Below are 13,620 nucleotides of genomic sequence, written 5' to 3' on the forward strand. Positions count from 1 at the left end.
CCGCGCGCTGCCCTCGCCTGCGGGTATTACCCCCAAAGCTCCCATTGGCAGCGGTTCCCCGTTCCCGGCCAATTGGAGTTGCGAGGGGCGGTGCCTGAAGGCGAGGGCAGTACATGGAGCCCTCTTTCCCCCTTTCCCTCAGGGGCCGCAGGAATGTGGTGCCGGCCGCTTCCAGGAGCAGCGCAGGGCCAGGGCAGGCAGGGAGCCTGCCTTAGCCCCACTGTGCCACGGAGCTGGCAATCCTGCGGGCCAGATTGAAAGCCCTGACGGGCCGGATGTGGCCCGTGGGCCGTAGTTTACCCATCCCTGCCCTATAGCAACAACCCAGCCACATACCCCTTCCCTTTCGCCTCCTCTTTCATTCCCCCTCCTAAAATATTGATTCATTGTGGGATGCACAATGAGAAGTGTTCAGACACTAGTAATCCCCAAACCAACTGTGCTGGACTTCATCTCATGCCAGCTTCTGTGCCAGGGACCAGCAACGAAGTGCTCTTCCAGAGCCAGCACTCAGGGAAATGACGTACATGTAAAAGGCTCTGAGGGGGCTTTTCTGAAAGCTCTTGTTTCTCTGAACTTCAGACAATTTATTGCAGACAGCCTTTTTCTTTACAATGACTGAGAGGACATGACATTGTGCTCCTTCCAAATTACTGCTCTGCTGTATGTCAGCTGTTAGGGCTAAGAAACGAATGAGCGAGACCTGACATTCAGATGGAATCGCAGTTCATTTTAGCTTAGAAATGGGCCTCTGCTGATCAAGCTACTTGGTTTAATTATGAAATGGTGGTTTAACGAGATGGATGTCTGCCAAGAAAGCAACTTAGCTGCAACCACTAGGTCGAGTCCATCTAAAATTATATTTTTGAATCATGAGCTACACGAAGTTCCAGTTAATAAGACCTATTAAATCTTACTTTAAAATGATTCCATACTTCTAATTTATCACTGCAACAATGTCATTCCTCTTTGAATAATATTGATATATGCCATTTTTTGCCCCCGTGGCAAGACATAGATTTATGCCGAGTCGTTTTAATTTCAAAGGTTCCTCTGTGGGTTGGAGTCAGGCTGAAGATAAAAAAAATTAATTAAACCCTAAAGTCTGTCTTTGAAATAATACTAAAAAAGCAGGGTTGTAATCAGAAAAAGGTCTGTGCTCCCATGGCACCTGTTTAGTCAATACATCTGCTGCCTCTGGAGTAGACCATGCCATGGAGGTACAGCCCTGCAATGAGGCCAGTGCAGTCACACCCTTCCAGGGGGACCACAGAGAGGACACCTCCCTGAACTCTCCAGCATGCAGGAGGAGCATGCTTAATACTACCTTTATGTGGTAAAGCCTATACTATACTTAATACCCCTTTATGGGGTGCAGCCTGCTCCTCACGTGCTGGTTCTGCACTGTGGATCAATACAGTGGAAGTGAAAGGCCAGGACCCACTGTCTCTCCACACCCAGAGAAGGGAGGAAACAGTCCCTGTGCTCAGGGACAGCAATTCTGCAAGAGGAGGGGAGAAGGTGCCTTGCGCACTACATCCTCCTCAGATGCACACGGGGCACCCAGGCACAATCTGGTTATTCAGATTCATAGATTGCAAGGCCAGAAGGGACAGGTGTGATCATCTAATCTGACCTCTTTTACAACACAAGCCATAGGATTTCCCCAAAATAATTCCTAGAACATCTCTTTTAGAAAATCACCCAATCTTGATTTAAAAATGGCCAGTGATAGAGAATCCACCACAACCCTTGTTAATTGTTCCAATGGTTGATAACTCTCACTGTTAAAAATTTACACCTTATTCCTAGTCTGAATTTGTCTACCTTCAACTTCCAGCCATCTGGGTGTTCAAGTCACATCTAATTATTTCACAAACAAATCCCAGTTTTTACAGATGTTAGCACGCAAAGCCAATTATGGGAGAACAAACTGGATTCTAGCCTTCCTCATGCAGCATCAACAAAATCACCAGCTACAATCTGACTGCCCTTGTAGCTTCTTTTGTACTGACAGTGATGTACAGTGAGAGATGGATCGAAAGAAAGAACAGAATCAGATTTGCTGATCCCAGGCTGAACTGGGAGGGTAAACAATTTCAGCTTTTGAATTGCAAGATAAGCGAGTTTGATCTAGAAGACAATGGGCTAACAATTTCATATTTCTAAAACACCTTTTATTCCAAAGGAGATCAAAGTGTTCCACAAGCTTAAATTAACAATAAATGATACACTTCTCCCACCTTTGAAAAGCAGCCTCCATAGGGGAAAAAATGAAGCAACCTTATACAATAATTCAGGACAAGAAGAGAGCAATCCACGTTCCAGTTAGAACTAAGGGACAGTTTTAGTAAATAGAATGTAATTACCTGAACTGGGCATTTGGCCAGAACAACAGTGGCAACCCTGCTTTTTTGAAGGAAGCTATGAGATTTTTTTAATGAAAGAGATCAGAGCCTCTTTTATATTTTATCTAATCCTCCCAACCCTATACGGGGGCACTGATTCAGGAGATGGATCTCTTCCTTCTGATTCACCAGCACCACTTCCTGCAGCACCGTAAGTGTTCTTAGAAGGTCTCCCATCCAAGCACAGAACTGGCTCAACCCTGCTTAGAATGAGTGATCTGATGAGCAGAAGGTGGCATGGCTGCAGGCTGAGAATTAATGTGGAACCCCACAGTGTCATTCAGATTGTCACTTTTCGGGCAATAAATCCACCTTTTGTAACGAGACATAACTCCGAGTTACAGATAGGGTTGCCAATCCTCTCGGATTGTCCTGGAGTCTCCAGGAATTAAAAGATTAATCTTTAATTAAAGATTGTGTCATGTGATGAAACCTCCAGGAATATGTCCAACCAAACTTGCCAACCCTAGTTACAGACAACACTGGGCATTTATTTTACACCATTGAGTAATGCAGCACAGGCAAACCTCTACCAGCTGGTGATTACATACCAAGGGTGGCCTTTCACAGACAGAATAATTCCATATTACAACTGAGGCCCATAATATTATATCCATCCATATGGCACTGCCTGTATGAGTGACACTTAAAATCTCCCAGTGACCATATGACTTTCTCATTTTAGGCATAAAGGGACAGATTTGCAAAGGCATTTAGGCACTTAAGATATAGATAGATTCTTAGTGAGATTTTACATGAGTGCCTAAATGAGTTAAGTGTCTAACTCACTTAGGCACTTCTCACTGAGAATCTATCTGCATCTTTAGGTGCCTAAATACCTTTACAAATTTGACTCAAAGAGGATGAGTTCAAGAGAATTTTTGCAATGGGACAAATTTTAAAATGAGAGCATCTCCCAGCTCAGCACTATGTTCCCTATGCTCTTACGGACAAGACGTATGTTTTTATAAATGTGGTTTCTCCTGCTGCTTTATCCTGCGATGATGTCATAATCCTGGGACATGACATGAACCTGGGACATGACATGACAGAACCTTTGCACCAGAAAACACTCTATGTCAACAATTCAGCAAAATGACAAGAGATAGGGAAGTGTAATTACCATTGTACAAGGCACTGGTGAGGCCTCATCTAGAATACTGTGTGCAATTCTGGTCTCCCACGTCACTTGCTGGTTTGAACTAGAGTAAATGGTGGAGTCTCTGTAACTTGAAATCTTTAAATCAAGATTTGAGGGCTTCAGTAACGCTGCCAAACGTTATGGGAATATTGCAGGAGTGAATGGGAGACATTCTGTGTGGCCCGCAACGTGCAAGAGGTCAGCCTAGATGATCATGATGGTCCCTTCTGGCCTTGTAGTCTAGGAGTCTATAATGGATTGGGAAGAAGCAAGGCCCTTTCTCTATAGGTTCAACATACACCTCTACCCCGATAAAACGCTGTCCTGGGGAGCCAAAAAATCTTACCGCAGTTATAGGTAAAACTGCGTTATATCGAACTTGCTTTGACCCGCCAAAGTGCGCAGTCCCGCCCCCCCGGAGCACTGCTTTGCCGCCTTATATCCGAATTCGTGTTAGATCAGGTCGCGTTCTATCGGGGTAGAGGTGTATAATGATTAGGCGTTTCTCCTCTTTTAGCCTCAATTGTTCAGCCTTTTCAAAAATATTAATAATACAAAGGATATTACAAAAATACATTATTAACCTTGCACCTTACATCCTTTATCAGCAATAGAAATGTTGCATACCTGGCCCAAAGCTGTTACAGGGCAGCTCTGCCTCTGGATCGTATTTTCTCGGCTGAAACGTTACAAGTAGCCGTCCATACAGCCCAGTTCTTTGACTGGCTACTTGCAGTTTGAGCAAGCAGACCCCTCTGCGCTGGAGTTCTTTCAGGAAGATGCTTTCCCGCCATGCCCTGGAAAACACACGCACAGGCACTGCAATGCTTTGCAAGTAGATAGTTCCAATTCACACTTTCAAGTACTAAGAGAGCAGATCAGGAGGGAGACGGGCGGAGAAAGAGACCTCAGAAAAAAAAGACAGAAAAGTGCTAGTCTAGACATAGTTTTTGTACCATTTTAACTATATTGGTTTAATGGGCATATTTCCAGAAGTAAGCTATGCCAGCACATGCACCTTTATACCAGAATTACAGCCTCGACACTAGGAGGTTGCAACAATTTGACTATGTCAGTACAAATCAGTACAGAAACCTGCGTGTTGCCCAACCTTTGGAATCAGCTGTGGGGGATTGAGGGGAAAGACTGGCAAGCAAGCTTTAGAAGATTCACAAAACAGAATTAAGGTTGTGCAGAATAAAGGCTAAATTGTGTCTTTAAGCATGGGGGTGTTGTATAAACTGCACTGCCTCAAGAGTTACCCTAGAAGGCAATGAACCTCAGGCCTTGTCTACATTAGAAAGAATTTGCCGGTATAGCTATACATGTGAAGTGCATCTGCACCACTGTAGGGCTTAAGTGTAGACACCCCCTATGCTGACAAAAGGGGTTCTCCTGCAGCATAGGAAATCCACCTCCCCTAGAGGCTATAGCTAGGCCAACAGAATTTTTTCATCAACTTAGTGCTGGATTTCTCACACCCCTGTGCGACGTAGTTAAGCCTACCTGATCTTCTAGTTTAGACCAGGTTTAAGGGTATGTCTCCCACTACAATGCTACAGTGGCACAGCTGTGGATTTTTCACACCTAGTGTAGACCAGCCCTAGGACTTTTGCCAGCATAGCTATGTCAGTTAAGAGGTATTTCTCCTCCCTCCCCCTAGAGATAGTTATGCCAGAAAAACTGTAGACAGGCCTCAGTCACCCTCAGAGGCACATTCCCCTCCTGTCCTGTGAGAGGAGTGCAGTGGGTTAGTATGGGTTTGTATATACACACAGACTGTACCACTTTAACTACACCACTATAGTTAAAGTGGTACAGTCCTCCTAGGGTATGTCTACACTACGGGATTAATCCGAATTTATATAATTCGAATTTGGGAAACAGATTGTATAAAGTCGAAATGTATGCGGCCACACTAAGCACATTAATTCGGCGGTGTGCGTCCAAGTACCGGGGCTAGCATCGATTTCTGCAGCGTTGCACTCTGGGTAGCTATCCCATAGCTATCCCATAGTTCCCGCAGTCTCCCGCGCCCATTGGAATTCTGGGTTGAGATCCCAGTGCCTGATGGGACAAAAAACATCATCGCAGGTGGTTCTGGGTATAGCCTCACCTCCTCCCTCACTCCCTCCCTCCCTGCATGAAAGCAACGGACGGCAGACAACCATTTCGCGCCTTTTTTCCTGGGTGAACACTGCAGACTCCATACCACGGCAAGCATGGAGCCCGCTCAGCTCAAGACAGCAGTCATGAACATTGTAAACACCTCGCATGTTCTCGTGGAGTTTATGCTGAGCCAGGACCAGAAAAACGAGGCGAGGAGGCAGCAGCGGCGGCAGCGCAGCGACAAGCATGAGGAGGACATTGACATGGACATGGACACGGACACAGAATTCTGTGAAACCACGGGCCCCAGTGCTTTGGAGATCATGTTGTTAATGGGACAGGTTCTAGCCATGGAACGCCGATTCTGGGCAAGGGAAACAAGCACAGACTGGTGGGACCGCATAGTGTTGCGGGTCTGGGACGATTCCCAGTGGCTGCGGAACTTTCACATGCGTAAGGGCACTTTCATGGAACTTTGTGACTTGCTGTCCCCTGCCCTGAAACGCTAGAATACCAAGATGAGAGCAGCCCTCACAGTTGAGAAGCGCGTGGCGATAGCCCTGTGGAAGCTTGCAACGCCAGACAGCTACCGGTCAGTCGGGAATCAATTTGGAGTGGGCAAATCTACGGTGGGGGCTGCTGTGATGCAAGTAGCCAAAGCAATCACTCAGGTGCTGCTACGAAAGTTAGTGACTCTGGGAAATGTGCAGGCCATAGTGGATGGCTTTGCTGCAATGGGATTCCCAAACTGTGGTGGGGCGATAGATGGAACCCATATCCCTATCTTGGCACCGGAGCACCAAGCCACCGAGTACATAAACCGCAAGGGGTACTTTTCCATGGTGCTGCAAGCACTTGTGGATCACAAGGGACGTTTCACCAACATCAACGCGGGCTGGGCGGGAAGGGTTCATGACGCTCGCATCTTCAGGAACACTACTCTGTTTAAAGGGCTGCAGCAAGGGACTTACTTTCCGGACCAGAAAACAACCGTTGGGGATGTTGAAATGCCAACAGTTATTCTTGGGGACCCAGCCTACCCCTTAATGCCATGGCTCATGAAGCCATACACAGGCAGCCTGGACAGGAGTCAGGCTGAGCAAGTGCAGAATGGTGGTAGAATGTGCATTTGGCCGTTTAAAAGGTCGCTGGCGTTCATTATTGACTCGCTCTGACCTCAGCCAAAGAAATCTCCCCATTGTTATTTCTGCTTGCTGCGTGCTCCACAATCTCTGTGAAAGTAAGGGGGAGACCTTTATGGCGGGGTGGGAGGCTGAGGCAGATCGCCTGGCTGCTGATTACGCGCAGCCAGACACCAGGGCGATTAGAAGAGCACACCAGGAAGCGCTGAGCATCAGAGAAGCTTTGAAAACCAGTTTCATGACTGGCCAGGCTACAGTGTGAAATATCTGTTTGTTTCTCCTTCATGAATACCTGCCCCCTTTATTGACTCATTTTCTGTAAGGAACCCACCCTCCCCCTTCCCCCAGCTTGTTTTCAAACCAAATAAAGTCACTATCATTTAAAAATCATTTATTCTTTATTAATAGATTAGAAAAAGAGGGAGGGAACCCGGGTGGGATTTGGGAGGAGGATCGGTGGGAAGGAAAAGGCCACTAAAAAAGGTTAAAAAAATGACAGCCTTTTGCTTGGGCTGTCCACTGGGGTGGAATGGGAAGGTGTACGGAGCCTCCCCCCCCCCCGCGTTCTTACACGTCTGGGTGAGGAGGATACGGAACATGGGGAGGAGGGAGGGGGGTACAGGGGCTGTAGCGGCAGTCTGTTTTCCTGCAGCCGTTCCTGAAGCTCCACCAGACGCCGGAGCATGTCTGTTTGCTCACGCAGCAGCCCCAGCGTTGCATCCTGCCTCCTCTGATCTTCCTGCCGCCACCTCTCATCTCGAGCGTCTCTCCTCTCCTCACGTTGGTCCCTCATGTCCTCAGGTTGGTCCCTCCTGTCCTCACGTTCACTGGCTTCTTTCCTATACTTTGCAACTGTTTCCTTCCACTCATTCAGATGAGCTCTGTCACTGCGGCTGGATTCCATAATTTCTGAAAACATCTCGTCTCGCGTCTTCTTCTTATGACGCCTTATCTGTGATAGCCTTCGGGATGGAGGAGGGAGGCTTGAGGAATTTGCAGCTGCTGTAGGGAGGGGAAAGAAGAGAGAATTGTTTAAAAAGATACATTTTGCAGAACAATGCTTATACTCTTTCACGGTGACCAACACTATTCACATTACATAGCACATGTGATTTCTGTGCAAGGTCGCATTTTGCCTCTTAATACTGAGTGCCTGTGCCTGTGGCTTTGCTGCTGGAGAACACAGGTCCGGGCAACAGAATTCGGCTTGCATGCGGCCATGGTAAGCCATTGTCTTACGGCTTCTGCGCCCTCCTTTCCCACATACCAAGCAAAGCCTGTAGAGTGCTGCGGTTTTTCTGTTAACATTCAGCAGCAGCAGAAAACAAACTAACCACCCCACCCCACCCCTCCCGCCATGAATTCTCTGGGATGATCGCTGTACCCCTCCCCCCACCGCGTGGCTTGTATCAGGGAAGATCCCTGCAGGAACCAAACTACCCCCCCCCCCGCCGCCCCCCTCCCGCCATAAATTCTCTGGGATGATCACGGTACCCCTCCCCCCACCACGTGGCTGGTAACAGGGAAGATCCCTGCTAGCCAAACGCAAAAAGCTCAGGGCCAATTTCCCATCTGCGCTTGGCTAACTGCAGGGAAGGATTTATTTTCAGCCACAGGCAAACAGCCCAGTAGGAACGGCCACTTCTGTCCCCTTAATTAAGTTCCCGTATTTCAACCAGGTTACCATGAGTGATATCACTCTCCTGAGGATTACACAACAAGATAAAGAACGGATGTTGCTTGAATGCCAGCAAACACCGGGACCATACGCTGCCAGGCTTTGTCAGGCAATGATACCAGATTACTTGCTGCAAGCCTGGCGTGGTCAAGTGTCCTACCATGGAGGACGGAATAAGGATGCACTGCCCAGAAACCTTCTGGCAAGGCTTTTGGAGTACCTCCAGGAGAGCTTCATGGAGATGTCCCTGGAGGATTTCCGCTCCATTCCCAGACACGTTAACAGATTTTTCCAGTAGCTGAACTGACCGCGAATGCATCCCAAGTCCTCAGGGCAAAGTAATCATTAAAAACCGTTTGCTTTTAAAACAAGTTTTATATTTTAAAAGGTAAACTCACCTGAGGTCCCTTCCATGGGGTCAGGGTCTTGGATACTGGCTTGGGAGGGTTGGGAGGGTACTTCAGTCAGGGTGAGAAAAAGATCCTGGCTGTTGGGGAGAACGGAGTGCTGTGTGCTCTCTGCAAGCTCATCCTCCTCCTCCTCCTCTCCCCCATCGGCAGAATCCTCAGGTGTAGCTGATGAGACTATCCCCGACCCGGAATCCACGATCACAGGTGGGGTAGTGGTGGCGGTCCCCCCTAGAATTGCATGCAGCTCGGCATAGAAGCGGCATGTCCGCGGCTCTGACCCAGAGCGACCGTTTGCCTCCTTTGTTTTTTGATAGGCTTGTCTGAGCTCCTTGACTTTCACGCGGCACTGATCTGAGTCCCTATTGTGGCCTCTCTCCATCATGCCCTTGGAGATTTTTTCAAAAGTTTTGGCATTTCGTCTTTTAGAACGAAGTTCTGCTAGCACTGAATCCTCTCCCCATACAGCGATCAGATCCAGTACCTCCCTCACGGTCCATGCTGGTGCTCTTTTTCGATTATCGGCCTGCATGGTTACCTGTGCTGATGAGCTATCTGTGGTCACCTGTGCTCTCCACGCTGGGCAAACAGGAAATGAAATTCAAATGTTCGCGGGGCTTTTCCTGTCTACCTGGCCAGTGCATCCGAGTTTAGATTGCTGTCCAGAGCGGTCACAATGATGCACTGTGGGATAGCTCCCGGAGGCCAATACCATTGAATTGCAGCCACACTATCCCTAATTCGAAATGTTAAAATCGATTTTGACGCTACTCCGCTCGTCGGGGTGGAGTACAGAAATCGATTTAAAGGGCCCTTTATTTCGAAATAAATGGCGTCGTTGTGTGGACGGTTGCAGGGTAAATTCGAATTAACGCTGATAAAACCGAATTAAAGTTGTAGTGTAGACCAGGCCCTAGTCCAGACAGTTAGAGCAGTATAAAGATGCCCTGTACCAGCACAGTTTATTCCCATAAGAGAAGGAGAATAAGCTACACTGCTATAAGCACCTTTATACTGATGTAACTGCATCCATAATCACTGTTGTGATTTAACTACACCTCTACCCCAATATAACGCTGTCCTCGGGAACAAAAAATCTTACCGTGTTGTAGGTGAAACCGCGTTATATCGAACTTGCTTTGATCCACAAGAGTGCGCAGCCCATTTCTCCCCCCCTTCCCCCCCCCAGGAGCACTGCTTTACCGCGTTATATCCGAATTCGTGTTATATCGGGTCGCGTTATATCGGGGTAGAGGTGTATTTCAGGAGGAAAAAATCCACACTTCTAATCAAAATAATTAAACTGGTACAAAAACAGTGTGTAGACCAGACGTAAGGCTATGTCTACACTACAGCCTACGTCAGCATAACTTATATCGCTCAGGGATGTGAATAAACCATCCCTGAGTGACATAAGTTACATCGACATAAGTGCTGGTGTGCCCAGCGCTATGTCGGCGGGAGAGCTTCTCTCACCGACATAGCTCTTCTGCCATTCGCTGAGGTGGTTTTATTCGTCTTCACCAGACTGCTGGCCTATACTCACAACATATGATCATACCCCCTGTGCCAAGTCAGGTGTGCAGCACCCATTTATTCCTTCACACCTGGTCTCAACATCTGGTAGCCCACAGACAAACATAAGAGGGGTTCTTTACTCCTCCTTACTTCCCTATGTGAACCTGTCATCCAAGTCACAACCTACCCTTTAGCGATTACAAAACTTCAAAGCATTTTATTTAAAAACAAGAAGCCTGGATATTTTAAATTAAAGGAAAAGTAATTGGAAAGTACTTAAATACAAAGCTAAGTATGCTAAACCACCTTAAGTACACCCCCATATACCACCAGCCTGTTCTTAATGTAATGAGAGCTTCCAGATATGCTAAAAAACAACAGATGCTATTTTTTTGGTGGAAAACACATCCTGACTGGTTATTTGTACAACTCAAATCATCTCGTTGTATTTGGGCAGCTTAGTTTTATAGTTGTGGACATCTTAAACTCCATATAAGCACACATATCAGGTTAGCCTTTACAGTACAGGGTATGTTACCAAACTATTTTGAGACTGTGATGGTGTTCATGGACATATTGGCCCCAATCCTGCAAACGCACCCTCAATTTTACTTGCATGAGCAGCCATATTGAAATGAATGGGACTACTCACAGTAGTAAACTTAACGAGGAGTCCTTGTGGCACCTTAGAGACTAACAAATTTATTTGGGCATAAGCTTTCGTGGGCTAAAACCCACTTCATCAGATGCAACATATAGACTAACACGGCTACCCCTCTGAAAGTAGTAAATTTGAGTACATGAATAAATTTTGGCAGAATTGGGGGCACAATCCATGAGACACACAGTTCCAGCCTTTCTAATGTTTGCTTGCTTGCTTTTTTTAAAGTTCAATTAAAGTTCTTTGGATTTTTTTCCTCCTCTTAAATAATGTCTATGTCTTTACATCCTCAACTGCACTTTGGGGAGAGGAACCAAGTTATTATGTACCCTTGTCTTATAGTTAGATTGTAATCCCCTTGGGGAGGGGACTATCTTTTTGTCCTGTGTTTATACAGCACCTAGCATGATGTCGCCTTGGTCCATGACTGGAGCTCTTAGGCAGTTCCACAATACAAAGAAATAGTAATAACTACTACCAATTCACGGCTAAGGCCTGCGCCTACAAATGCTTATGCATGAGTTGTCGCACGGAGTTCAGTGGGATGACACACACAGCTAGATATTCACAGGATCATAGCCCAAACCAACAATTTCTATGTTACATTTGTAACTCACACATACAGGTCCTGCGGGCGGGCATGCATTGGCCCTTTCCATGTAAAAAGTTTTTAAAAACAAAAGGTAGGGTATAAACATTGATTTCAACTAGATGATTCACACCCCACATGTTTACAGGATCATGGCCTAAAACAATAATTTGTATATTTTGCAATTTGTACATATGCAGGTTTGCATCCTTTTGTCCTGATTATTATTTGTATTACCACAGTGCCTAGGAGCCTTCCGCATGGCCCAGGACATCATTTTGCTAAATTCTGTACAAACACAGAACAAAAAGACTGCACCAAGGCAATAACAATAAGTATAAGACAAAAGATGAATACAAACTGACAGACAGACACAGATGGGATGGGGGAGGGGGTAACAGGAAACAGTGACACAGCACTGGTCACCATGATAGGTAGTGGTCTCTGCAGACCAACAGCCTAACCATTGTCAAGATTTTAGCAGACCTCCTGGCAAAAGACAGTCCTGAGGAGGGATTTGAAGGTAGATAGTGAAGTAGCTTTGAGTCTGGGAGAAAGCATGAAGGTGCTGGTTTGAAAATTTAAGAAGTGGGCAAAGGAGGCTGACATCATGGGCCAACTGGAAGTGAAAGTCGACACTGCAATAGCAAAGGAGAGATGATAAGCAGGGTGGGGATTGACCATGAAGGGCCTTGTAAGTTAAGGCAAGCAGTTTATCTTTGAGATGATAATGACTCTTATGGTAATGTAAAGGTCTTGCTCATTGCATTGTTTGTTTGTTTTTGTGAAATTTATTAAAATATGTTGCTAGAAATATGTTGATAAAATAAAAAAACAAGTTCATTCCTTCCTCTGAGTCTCTCAGCAGGTTTTATTTTTCCTCTGACTGCATGGGAAGTAATTTCTACATTAGAGAAATGTAGAGAGAAATTAGCATCAGGCTAAATTTCCTTAAATTCCCAGATGTAGACAAGCCCCCAGATTGCTGTCCTTGGAGACCTTTATTTGTACGTCTACAAAGCAACAAGCCCCTAGTATTTAACATATAAATAATGACATACAAACAACCCACAAGCAAACAAAACTCTGCTAAAAGAAAGCTATTTAAGTTGCAAAGTCGAGCATTCAGAAGTTTACAACATAAATAACATTCTTTTAATTTTCTTTTCTTATAAAGTATAAAATCATATTTTATAATGGAAAGTGTCGGGCAACCTTACTATAAGGGCTGATACCAGCCATAACTCATGTCTGCACACTTCTGAGTGGCAAGCACAGAATTCTATTATAATATGGCAGTGCTGGGATCCACAAGAATCTGTGGGCGCTGCAGGGGGAGTTGCAGGACCAGATGGTTATGAGACTGGGGGTTGGGGAGCATCTACTGTCCCAAGTAGCTAATAAGGTGGGGGTAATGTCAGATTGTGGGGCTATAAGGTTATAAGAGCGGGGGAAGGGGTCCCCAGAGAGGATGGTGGAGTTTCCTGGATATCACAGGGATGGGGGTCCCCAAAAGGATGAGGTGGGGTTCTTTATATGGGATGGTGGGGAGTCTCCAAAGGGGATAGTGGGGGCTTCTAGATTTCATTGGGGTGGGGGGGTCACAATAGGGGATACTGGAGGTTCCTGGGTCTCCATGAGGGTGGGGTGGGGAGTCCCGGATCTCATAGGAGATGGTGAGGGTTGCTAGATCCCCGCAGGGGTCGCTATAGGGGACGGTAGGGTTCCTGGATCGCATAGAGGATGGTGGGGGTTCCCGTGGGGCTGGGGGACGCCGTGTCTCTGGCGGGGTTTCCCGGGGCAGGGCGGGACCTCACCCCCGGTACCTGGTCTCCTCGATCTCAGCCTCTCTCTCCTCCTGCAGCAGCTCCAGCTGCCGGGACACGAAGTCCGGCACCGCCATGGGCGCCGGGGGGCAGGCGCGGGGCCGGCCCGGGGCCTCCTGCAGTCACTGCTTGGGCCGGGGC

General features: G+C 46.8%; 2 protein-coding genes across 5 annotated transcripts in view; both read right to left on the reverse strand.

Annotated features, from left to right (window-relative positions):
• IGHMBP2 (immunoglobulin mu DNA binding protein 2) overlaps positions 1–13,620 on the reverse strand; it is an 85,007-nt gene extending 71,387 nt beyond the window's left edge. For all 4 annotated transcript variants that reach the window (XM_024113453.3, XM_005313219.5, XM_042862114.2 and 1 more), the window contains exons 1-2: positions 13,480–13,620; positions 4,177–4,346 (exon numbers count right to left, since the gene is read on the reverse strand). In XM_024113453.3, coding sequence (XP_023969221.1) covers positions 4,177–4,346; positions 13,480–13,556 — 247 coding nt within the window. In that variant the 5' untranslated portion in view covers positions 13,557–13,620. The remainder of the gene's footprint in view (positions 1–4,176; positions 4,347–13,479) is intronic.
• On the reverse strand, positions 7,176–9,855 carry LOC135982947 (uncharacterized). The gene is made up of 2 exons (XM_065591878.1): positions 8,877–9,855; positions 7,176–7,802 (listed from the first exon to the last, which is right to left on the reverse strand). Exons 1-2 carry the CDS (start codon positions 9,415–9,417, stop codon positions 7,285–7,287), a joined length of 1,059 nt encoding a protein of 352 aa, XP_065447950.1. The 5' UTR covers positions 9,418–9,855; the 3' UTR covers positions 7,176–7,284.

The sequence above is a fragment of the Chrysemys picta genome, chromosome 4 (assembly GCF_011386835.1).
Source record: "Chrysemys picta bellii isolate R12L10 chromosome 4, ASM1138683v2, whole genome shotgun sequence".
NCBI classification, from domain to species: Eukaryota; Metazoa; Chordata; order Testudines; family Emydidae; genus Chrysemys; species Chrysemys picta.

Excerpts from the sequence above, each read along its gene's own strand:
- LOC135982947 (XM_065591878.1), bottom strand. The coding sequence starts at position 9,417 with ATGCAGGCCGATAATCGAAAAAGAGCACCAGCATGGACCGTGAGGGAG. Across the intron at positions 7,803-8,876 it reads CCCCATGGAAGGGACCTCAG|CAGCTGCAAATTCCTCAAGC; the intron begins GTGAGTTTACCT and ends CCCTCCCTACAG.